The sequence below is a fragment of the Mandrillus leucophaeus genome, unplaced genomic scaffold (assembly GCF_000951045.1).
Source record: "Mandrillus leucophaeus isolate KB7577 unplaced genomic scaffold, Mleu.le_1.0 Scaffold294, whole genome shotgun sequence".
NCBI lineage: Eukaryota > Metazoa > Chordata > Mammalia > Primates > Cercopithecidae > Mandrillus > Mandrillus leucophaeus.
This window is the reverse complement of record NW_012103076.1, coordinates 4,349,804-4,361,777: the sequence shown is the minus strand read 5'-3', so window position 1 is coordinate 4,361,777 and position 11,974 is coordinate 4,349,804. Positions and strand designations below refer to the sequence as shown.

The 11,974-nt window shown below is 37.7% G+C and overlaps 1 protein-coding gene across 3 annotated transcripts in view; it reads left to right on the top strand.

Annotated features, from left to right (window-relative positions):
- The window catches only part of KIAA1328 (KIAA1328 ortholog), a 396,284-nt gene that overhangs the window by 253,162 nt on the left and 131,148 nt on the right, over nt 1-11,974 (top strand). For 2 of the 3 annotated variants that reach the window (XM_011986135.1, XM_011986133.1), the window contains one exon: nt 2,933-3,040. The exons of the other annotated variant lie outside the window; for it this stretch is intronic. In XM_011986135.1, coding sequence (XP_011841525.1) covers nt 2,933-3,040 — 108 coding nt within the window. The remainder of the gene's footprint in view (nt 1-2,932; nt 3,041-11,974) is intronic. 3 annotated transcript variants of the gene reach the window in all.

Below are 11,974 nucleotides of genomic sequence, written 5' to 3'. Positions count from 1 at the left end.
AGGCTGGTCTCAAACTCCTGACCTCAAGTGATCCGCCCACCTCAGCCTCCCAAAGTGCTGGGATTACAGGCATGAGCCACTGCACCCCGCCAAGACATTTTTAATTGAACAGCTTTCACCTCTAGTTCTCCTGCTTACTGCCACCATGTTTTATCATAGTTAGCTGTGCAACCCAGAACTAGGACCATAAATCTATGCATTTAATTAATCGGTATCACAATTTATATTTCTAGGCTGAAAGTTGCCCTACTCTCTGGCCTACTTTTTAGGTTTATGTAATTTTATCACTTTTGGGTTATCTGAAATTCAACCTTCTGCACATTAGTATCATATAACAAGAATATCTATTTCAAATGAATCCTCCTAAGACATTGCTTTTATTGTGCCACTTCTGAATTTTAAAAACCCCTGATAATTTTGTATTAGGTTATGTTTATTCAACCTAGAATTTGAAGCCTTTTATAATTTGGAACTACCTCTCTACCCATTTGTCCCACTTTTCCTGAGAAATAAAGTTTTTTTTCCAAAAGGCAGATTTGTTTCCTTGAGATCTTTTCAGTATATCATTCATGTTTCTTTCTCAAGCTCTACGTTTTCCTCTGATTTAAATATCTCTGTCCTACTTTTCCATTTATCCACACCCTGACTTTTCATTATAACACAGTCAAAATCCCACTACTTAAAATTTCTAGGTCTGGTTTCTTTTTCACATAACTAATAATTTGTTATTGAATATGTCCAAAATTAGCACCTTATTGTTTAATGTGTAATGGTGTTCTGTAATTGAGTTTCATTCTTCTTGTCTGAGCACATATTTACTAAGCCCTCTACTCTGCACAAAACTCTATGTGAGGGATATTAAAAGACGCAAGACTTGATCTTGGCTCGCTATATTACTCACAATCTCATATATATATATAAAATTTTAACTTTTATATATCTTTACTGAGCTTGTCATTTACCTGCCCCAAGGAATTTTTTTTTTTTTGGATACAGCGTCTCACTCTGTAGCCCTGGCTGAAGTGCGGTGGTGTGATTTTGGCTCACTGCAACCTCTGTCTCCCGGGTTCAAGGGATTCTCCTGCCTCAGCCTCCCAAATGGCTGGGATTACAGGGACCTGCTACCACGCCCAGCTAATTTTTGTATTTTTAGTAGAAATGAGATTTCGCCATGTTGGCCAGGCTGGTCTCAAACTCCTGTCAGGTGATCCACCCACCTCGGCCTCCCAAAGTGCTGGACTTACAGGCATGAGCCACCACGCCTGGCCTCAGGGAATTTCACTTCAACTAAACTCATGAATTAATATCTGCTGTACACAAGCCGTTGTTTATAGTGCTCAGAACGTTCAAGAAAAATATTGGGAAGGCAATCCAATTGAATACCAAATGCGTAGCACAGAATTGTTACAGTAGTTCAGAATCTTGGGACAAGCTTGTCATTTTAGAATAAATTTGGCATGACATTGACATTTACTTAAATTGTAATTAATGATTCGTTCTGTCACCTTGCTACTACATGATTGTCAGTAACAGCTTTCGAAAGGGTATTATCTTTGTGAGCACTTTCCAGATTGATCAGAGAAGATTTATCCAGAATATTATTCATGATTGTGGCAAGAACCACCTTAAATCATTTTTGGAGCAAAGTAGTGTATGTATAATGAATAAAAATCAAGGCTAATTATAAATATTTACCTTTGTCTCCTACTCTAACAATATGCCTTATTACTTGTACTCTCTACCTAGCTATGATAAAATTCAGTGTTCACCAGTGAAAAATGTGTCACCTTGAGAGAGTTATGTGCCTGGCTTAGCCATCACTTTAGTAATTTATAAATAGATAATGGTAAAAGTAACTGTGTTATAGAGTGGTTGTAAGGATCAGTACAATAGTATATATAAAATGCACTCCTTAAACATAGTTGCTGTCACCAAGATCATCTCTACTGCTGTAGAAGCTACTGTGACTGATATTATTGCTGCTGTTTTTTCACTTTTCTCATAATTCCCTGATTTGGGCATTTTGCATCTACATTTTCCTACCTATGTGTCACCACCAAATATTAGTCTTAAACTGTAAGTTCCTTTAGGGAATTAATCCATGTACTTTGTACATTAATTCCAGCCAGTTAGTTGGAATTATAGGAATGTCTTTTGACAATGATGAAAATGACAATATTGTTTTAATAATATTTTTACACTTCAGAGTTTGATTTCATAGTTAAAGAATATACTTTTACAGATAACCAGAGAACATTTCTTAAAAGACAAGAAAATAAGTGTCACATATTTGATACCAGTGACTGACACTCAAACTCCCGGTAGAAGACCTTTTTGCTGAGTTTTTCAATGGCTTTCCCTCCTCAGTACATGTCAATGTAGGGCTAAGTAAGCATTGATGGATAAAGTGTCTTCCAGTTCTTTTGGAAGAATTCATCTTTGACTCAGGGAAAATATGTTGGTTAGTGAGCTGTGCCGCTAATTCTTTGAAATGGCAGTATGAGAAGTGGATGCTTCCCCTATAAATGTTGGTCAGGGTCAGTGTTAGAGTTACTAGAATTCACGTTGAGACACTGGTGATTGCAATACACTTGCTTACAATGAATAGAGGGAAGAATTAACTTTCTACAGCAGATATTTAAAGTACTCCTATTGAAGTGTCTATAATTTTGAATTTTTAAATGATATTCTAACCAACTTAATCTTCCCTACCTTTTCTATAAAGAAAATTTAAGTTACTATGAAATCATTTTGTGTTTGTTTATGTATATTTAAGAATTACTCATTTATTTTTAACTCATTTATTTTTGACTGAGTTTTAATTGGAAAATAATTTCTGGGGATCTAGCTGAAAGAGCATGGTTTTCCAGAGTTTATCATTCAGGTTATCAGGCTTCACAAGATTAGAAATTTTTAAAATTAATTTTTACAGGTTAAGAGCTCAGGCTCTGTTTAAGTCGAGAGAAGTGGTTGCTGAAAAAGAGCTTACTAAACCCCAAGAACTCAAACTGGATATGAATGGCAGTGACTCTGGACCAAGGTAAACCTGAAGTCTTAGTGAAAACAAGAATATTAAGGGCATAAATATTTAGAATATGTTTGGTATGCATTTATAACTCTATATTGATTAATACAGTTTTGTGACCATATGAATAAGTACATTCCTGTTATAAATTTTTGAAAAATATAGAAAAGTATGAAAAACAAAATAAAAATCATTCATAATCCTACAGCTTTGAGATAATCTTTTGAGCTTTTTTCTATTTCTTTTCTTTTTTTTTTTTTTTTTTTTTTTTTTTTTTTTTTTTTTTTTTTTTTTTTTTTTTTTTTTTTTTTTTTTTGGTGTGGTATTATAGTCTATGTTGAGTATTAAGGATTATGCTTATACAGAAGTTTATGTTACTTTTTTCACTGTATCATATTTTCTGGTCTTATTATATACTCTGTGAAAACATTAATTCATTCGACAAATATGTATTGCTTGGCAACTCTGCTCAATATATATCTATTAGTCTGTTATCGGATAATACGGGGTTTTGCTATTATAAATTTTGCCTTGAAGAACATTTCTCTAAATAAATGTTTTAACTTTATCTCTACCTATTTCCTTGTTATAGATTCCTGTAAGTGGAATTACTAGTACAAAGTATATATGAATCTTTTTCCGATCCTTGATTCACATTGCCAAATTGTTTTGTGTGATTGCTGGCCTAGAGGCTAGGTCCGCAACAACCAATCTGGATCCTGGAGCTAAAGAGTAGGCCTTGAAACTGGGTCCTGGATCCTGGGTCTGTGGAGCCAGCCCAGCACTGGGTTCTGTGGTGTCAGGCCTGGGTCTGCCTCAGGGTGGGACCATAAAGACTGACGTAGCATGGGGCAGGCCTGGTACCGGAGGTCAGGGATGCCAATCTAGACTGGGGCAGGGGTAAACTTGGGTTTTGTGGACTGACCTGGCTCTGGGCTGGTCTGGAATCTGAGGCAGGGCTGGAATTTGGAATAGCAGGATCCCACCTGGTGCTGAGGCAGGTCTGAATGCTCATTATGTAGTATTGGCCTAGAGTCTGGGACCAGGAGGGGCTGCCCAACTCTAGCTTTTACTGAGGTGGGCCTGATGTTAGCGTCTGAGGCAAAGTCTGGTTCTCACTTCCCTCTCTTCCCTGCCCAAATACAGGGTATCTCTGTCTACTGTGTTGCCAGAGTTTGGGGAAAGGGTACTGCCAGTAATGTAAGTCTGTTCTTCCTACCCTCTTCAATACATTCCTTCTTATTTTTGTGCTAAAACCTGGTGCTATAATCTCTCATCTGGTTTATATAGCTCTTATAAAAGTATTTTTGTAGGTGGATGGTTATTCAAATTGATGTTTCTGATGGGGGAGATGGGAGGGGCAGGGACAAGTCCTTGAAAGTCCTATTCTGCCATCCATCTTGCTGACGTTCCTCTTCCAACAAGCAGTTTTGACTGTTGTAGATGTTTCCTCTTTTATCTGTTCCTTCTAGTATTTTTATCCATATTTCTGAATAACAGACTTCATGTAGTTATTAGTATTGACTTTCTGCTATGGAAGTTGATGATTTAGCTCTCACTGATAACTATCTGCTCCCTCCTTTTCTCCGTTTTATCTTCCCTCGCTTTACCTTTCTTTCTCCCTTTTTCCGTCTCCTCCCTCTCTCCATATTTCTGTCTACATATATAACATACCCCTACATGTGCTATTTCCTTCCCTCTGTCCTCTCAATATATCTATATCAAAATACCTATAAGACTGTAAATATTGTGTGCACAGCTGAACTATGTATTATTATTAAATTTAATTTTGTATAATTATTTTCTCTGGAGCTTAAAAATGCCTTATTCAGCACAAAAAGACAAATACTTTGTGATCTCTCTTATACGTAGAATCTAAAAAGGTTGAATCAGTGGTCGCCAGGGCCTGCGGGGTTGGAGGCAGGGGCAGGGGGTGGAATAGGAAGATACTGCTCAAAGACTGCAAAGTTTCAGTAAGGATGAATATGTTCTGGAGGTCTGTTGTATAACATGGTGACTATGGCTATAATAATGTATCATATAGTTAAATATTGCTAAGAGAGTAGATATTAAATGTTCTCACCACAAAAATATATAAATATGTAAGATGATAGATGTGTTAACCAACTCAATTTAATCATTTTGCAATGAATACATACAGTATATCAAAACATCACTTTGCATACAATAAATATATACAGTGTTTGCCAATTACAGTTTACAAGATATCCTTCCTGGAGACTTCCATAAAATCCTGCTCTAGTATGAACTTTATTATTATCTAGGTGTTTTGTCTAGTGATTTCATCTGAAATTTCCTTACCTATCATCCTGGAAATTTTCTTTCTTTTCTATCTTATATTCCTTTTTTCCTAGATAGCATCCTATCCTCTTTTTGGTTTATACCCTTTCATCTTACTAGAACATGCTCTGCAGTAGCTTACTGTAGGAGTACAGAGGCAGTAATTTTTTTGTGTCACACCTCTGAAAAAATGTCTTTAGTCAATCTTCATGTTTAATTTTTAGTTTAACTTTATATAGCATTCTGACTTAATAGTTTTCCTCAAAAAGGATTGAAGGTTGTATTCTATTACCTTCTAGTTTCTAGTATTGCTATTAAGAAGTGTGTTGCAGTCTGAGTCTTGATCTTTTTATGTGACCTATTCCCCATCACAACTATTAGGACTTACCTTTCTCTAAAATTCTAAAAGTTTATGCTGATATGCATAAGTTACACCTTTTTGCATTCATGCAGAATCTTTTAACTGGGAAGCTTTCTTCAATTTAGAGAAATTTTCTTTGCTAATGTATTGTCTCTTTCAAGAACTCATCTTACTGAGATGTTGACTCTTAGAATAAACTCTGATTTTCTTATTTTTCTCTCCTATATTTCATATTGATTTTCTGTTTCTTTGTTTGTTTGTTTGTTTTTTGAGACAGGGTTTCACTCTGTTGCCCAGGCTCAAGTTCAGCGGCAAATCACAGCTCATTGCATCCTTGGTCTCCTGGGCTCAATGATCTTCCCCACTCACCCTCCCAGGTAGTTAGGACTGCAGGTACGCCACTACACCCAACCAATTTTTTTGTGTGCTTTTTTTAGAGACAGGGTTTCACCATGTTACCCAGGCTCGTCTCAAACTCCTGGGCTCAAGTGATCTACCTACCTCAGCCTCCCAAAGAACTGGGATTATAGGCATGAGCTACTGCACCCAGCGTTATAATTCTTAATTTCTGAAAACATCTTATTCTTAGAAAGGCCATTTTTTAAAATAAAACCCATTCTCATTTTACATATGCAATGTTTTTTTCTTATCTCTGAGAATATTTGTAATAATTTTTGAAGTTTTATCTCTTCCTGGTGAATTGTGTCTATTTTCAGCAAGTTCAAATTGCTTTTTTCCACAAATGTCTGATGATCCACCTATACTGTGAAGCAAAACAATAAAAAACTATGAAAAGCTCTAAGTATATTATGAGCAGAGCTTGTCAGCTAATGGACTTCACCATGATCAGGTAGGCACGTTGGGGACTCTTGCTACTATCCATAGGTTTTCTTCTCTTGGGATGATCAGTTTCCCTATGGATAAATCTCTTGCAGGTGTGAAAATAAGAGATCAAAGCATTATTTAAGTTTCATGCCAATGTGGGGAGCCAGGGGAAGTAAAAAAAAATGGGCTCATCACTTGTTACATAGGCTTTCACTTAATCTCCTTTTTAACTATATGGATTTCTGCCCTGAATGTATTTCAGGCCCCCAAGTTCAAGGTCATTCTTTCTGAGCCTCTCCTGGGAGATAAACCTCCAGTCATCTTCATACAATGGAACGGATAGAGGAGGACACGTTGGCTTTTCACTACTGTAGAGACTTTAAATCAGCTGTGCTTTTAGTACCATCTACATTTCTACCTGCTTACTCCAGTCCCTGAGCCTTTCAGGAGTTCTCTGACATATTTCAGCTTATAGCATCTTTCAACCCCAGCTAGCAGATATTTCAGTTTTGACTTTACTACTTGGCTAGTTGAGTTTCAACTGATACACCTGCTTTCCAGCCTTCTAAAATTCGATAACATCTCTTCTCTGTTGTGCTGTCTTGACTTTGCAGCTTCATAGGTTTTATAACTTTTTTGTTCTTTTAATATTAGTTTTCAGTGGTTTTAGAAGAGAATAGAGATGTGTATTCAATCAGTCATATAAATTAGCTCTCCAATGTTTATTTGTATACATAAACCATATTTCACAATTTAGTAGGCAGAAAGATGGAATCTTGTAATTTGCAGTCACTCTGTATTCAATTCGAATGAATACTTTTCTATGTTTATTAATGCTTTGTGTTTCTTTGTGGAATTTTCACTTCCTTCCTATGTTCATATTTTTTATGTAGGGATATTATAGTTCTTCCTTAGTTGATATGTATTTTTTAATTAAATTTTTTTATTTTTAATACTATTCATGTTTATCTGTGTCTTTACTGATTTACTTTCTTGCTTATGGTAGAAAAAATATAAAATGCTGGTAATACTAAAGAAGAAAATAAAATGTACCTATAATCTCATCATCTGGAGGTAATCTTTCTATATATTATTATTTCTTATTTATTCATGAGTATGTATAATTTTATATTATAAATTTTGTTTCATAAACCACCTTAAAAATCTTTAATTGAACTTTAAAAAAGTTTTAATGTCAACATTTCTCTTGTAAAAAGTAAAACATCACAGACATATTAAGAAAATATCGGTCATTTTTTATTTTCTATTCTATTGTCTGTCCTGACTGTCTTGGTTGAATTAGGGTTAGCACTCTAATATGTATCCTTCTAAACCTTTCTTTATGCTTACAAATATATACAACATCTGTATATATTTTAGAAATCAAATTGAACACTTTTTTCTTATTTAACAGAACATAATGGTTATTTATCAGAGCTATAGTAAGCATAGGAATTCTGCCCCAAAGGTATCCATGTTCTATTAATAATTTCCTAGGAGGGTGTGGTGGGGTAGGATACGTATATATGTGTGTATGTGTGTGTTTGAGGTAGGGAGGATAGGTCCCTATCTCTAGCCTATCAAAATTCTATCCTGTCTTTTGTGACTTATCTCAAATATTATCTCTTCCAGAAATATTTTCTTTGTGTTTCTTTTATAGCCCTTATATTATGTATAGATGATGGATACTTGTATATTTGCCTTATTCTACTATTAGGGTACTTGAAGGTGTAGTGGCTTTCTTTTTTTTTTTTTTTTTTTTAATGAAGTCTCATTTTGTCACCTGGGCTGCAGTTCAGTGTCACAATCTCAGCTCACTGCAACCTCCATCTCCCAGGTTCAAGCAATTCTTCTGTCTCGGACTCCTGAGTAGCTGGGGCTACAGGTGCATGCTGCCATGCCCAGCAAATTTTTATATTTTTAGTAGAGACAGTATTTCAGCGTGTTGGTCAGGCTGGTCTTGAACTCCTGACCTCAGGTGATGCACCCACCTCAGCCTCCCAAAGTGCTGGGATTACAGTCATGAGCCACTGAGCCCTGCCTGGTAGTGACTTTTTATATCATCCAAAGCACTTAGCAAGGTAGCTTTTCTTTTCTTAACAATAAAAATTTTTGTTGAATTGCTCAGTATTATATAAAAGTACAAAAATGGTCATATCTTATAGGAGTATTCAAAATTACAAAACTGTTCATTCTTAAGGGTTATCTTTGTATAACCAATAAATTAACATCAAACAAACTAACTAAAAAAGAAACCAAAGGACTTAGAAACAACTTATGACTTTTGAAATCATTACCATCTTTCATGTGATAATTATCTTCCAATGGTTTAGCTCAGCTGTGCCCTACCATTTGCTCTTATTTGTTGTTAAGACCTCACGTATTATTCATTTTCATTCTGTAGCATTTATGCAGGAAGGCAGCAATGTAAATTCCCTTGCCTGTGATTCTTCCCACAGACAATAGGAAATAAATTGCAATTAGATTTTGGTAATTGTATATAATTAACTCAAAATGAACTCTTAATTTTAAAAAAAGTTTTCACTTTCTCATTATCTCATTTATTTTAGTCCCAAATTCTTAATTAAGTTTAATATTTTAAAAACAGTATTTGTAATACTAAGATAATTTAGATATCCAAATAAATAAAATTTGCTTGAAATTAAATTTTATTTAGGGAGTTCTAGTGTTAAAGCCGAAGAGCCTGTAAGGTACAAAGTAAGTGAATCATTCTCATAACCATTCTTGATTGTATTTTCTAAAATTAGTGGTCATTTTTGTTTAATAATTCTACAAAGGCTTCTCAAGTCTCTACAGTATTCTCCCCTGATGTATCTCTACCAGTTCCTGGTGTTAGTGGAGACAACATCATTTACATAGCAAGTGGAATGAAATAGACATTAAATTCATTGTCTTTACTTCTTTCAACCTCACATTAGATTAAATAATTAAGGCCTGCCATGTGAGAATTCTTGGCTTACCAATGACTGTCAGACTTGGAAGCACTTGCCAGAGTTTCTTGAAATCCTTATAATGTATGATTTTGAAAGATATATGGTCTTCTCAGAGGATTTTGGGACATTTTTTTGGAAGCCGTGTATAGTCTTATATTTTTGTCATAATTATTTAAATTTAGGTCATATGTGCCCAGATGCCCCTAAACCTTAGAGCATGTCTGTCTCTTTGACTGGAGCACTAATTTTTTAAATCTCAGTCTTTCTCAGTTAAGTATGAAAGGAAGTCTCCTAAGAAAGATGGCAATGAGGAGAACATCAGGGAGGAGGATGCTGATAAACTTGAAATAACCTCAGTTGAAGGTATAATAAGAAATCATCAGAAGATGATGAATACTAATACATCCAGAATATAGACATTCTCTTGAATCAATAAGATAAACTACCTTAAATAGGCAACTCTCAGAAAGGTAAATCCAAATAATAAATCTGTAAAACCTTCCACAACTAATCAGGGAAAACAAAGCAAAAAATAATAGTTCAAAATGAATACCTACAGTCACCCAGAACTCATTTCCTCTACAAAGAAGGATCAAAACAGTAAGTAAATAACTAAGTGTCAAATAGAGCTTCTTGGAGAGAAGCACTGGAATTCAACAGGGAAGTCACAGGGAACCTCTGAGGCACAGAAGGAGAGAGAGGCAAAGCCACCAGTCTGGCCAGGATCAGCTCATACCAGGAAGAACTCATTGGGAAAATAAAGTGAAGTAAAGCACTACCATGTTCTTTAAGTTCTGCCTTCATTATACGGAAAGAGTTAGCAAGTGATCTCCAGTGGTCCACATTCCCACCATGGGCTCCTATAATTCTAGCTATGGGAGAGCTTTTCAGTTCTTACGGGCACTGAGACTAGTATAGGCAGCTACCTGGAGCCCATGCAACAGCATTGTTCCAGCGAGAGAGTTGATACTGGGTCCCACATATCCCCGAGACTCAAGCAGCTGCACCTCTCTGCCATTTTGGGAGATCAGCCTCCATCGAACTACATTCTGCCTTAGGTCCCAAGAACCCCTGCATCTTCACATCTCTGGAACCCTGCTGACATCCCTCCACATCTTTCTAGAGGGCTAAATTGCCATGATGCTGGCTGGACCCAGTAGTGAAGCCAGATATCCAGCACTGTTGTCCACATATTGTCCTACACCCTAGGGAACAGGCAGTTCAGCACACCAAGGAAGCTGGCCCCAGGACAAAGGGAGCCAAAGCATGCGCTCCCCATAGCCTGAGAGCTGCCTATCTAGGGATGCTGCCACTGACAGCAACCTTGCTTCCTCCAGCAGCAGGACCACAGAACAGCACATGCCTTCAGGGAGCCTGGGGACTGGCCCACTCGTATGCCATCTGAAACCTTAGGATAGGCCCATTCCACCCACTACCAGCAGTGCCCAGGCATGCCATCTGGTAGCCTGGGGGCTGACCCACCCATCTGTCACAGCTGTTGCCAACATGCACCATTGGGAGATCTGAGGACATGCCCACTCCGCCCACTGCTGCTGGCACACAGGTGCATTCTCTAGGGGCCCGGGGATTAATTCACCCTGCTCACTGCTGCCTACAGCCAAGTGTACCATAGGAAGTCCTAATGAGAGGCCCACCCTACCTGCTGCCACTGGTGCCCACACTCACACCCAGGGGCCTAAGAACAGATCCACCCAATCTACCACCTTTACGCTCTAGCATACCATTTGTCAGCCTGTAGATTGACCCACCCCACTAATTGAAGCCAGTGTTACTACTGTGGATCTTGCAGTCTTGTTCTGCTTGCAGCTGAAGGCACTTGTGCACACAATCTGGGAGACTTGGAGATAGACTCACCCCACTTGCCACCAGTGATGCCCATGCACACCTTGTGGGCACCTGAGAATAGGGCTCTCTTTGCCTTCCGCCACCTGCACACAATCTCCAGGGGTCTGGAGATTGGTCTGACATACTCACCACTACTGTCACTCACAAATGTCATCCAGTGGCATAAGGACAGACCCATCCTGTTCACCACTGGCAAATGTGCACATATCCCAGAATCCCAAGGACTGGCCTGCTCAGACCATCACTGATACCAGTGGCTATTGCACACAACACTTAGGAGCCTGAGGATTGGCTTACCACTGCCAGTGCCAGACATGCTGCTCAGGGGCCCAAGGACCTGTCTACCTGCCCAAACAACTATTGCCACTGTCAGCACCAGAACAATCCACTTGGATGCTCAAGGTATGGCCTGCTTAGACCTGATACTCTCAGTGCCTGCATAAATCACTGGGGAGACTGAGACTGGCACACTCATCCAGCTACCATGAAGACTAATTCCTTGCCACAGCTTACACTGACAACCACAGCCTAAGCCACTGAGGAACTATCAGATACTGCTGACACTAATTACAGCTAAAAAAATACGAAGACTACACTACTGCAGTCACCCAGAATCAAAGCCAAAGCACCCTACTCAGCCAA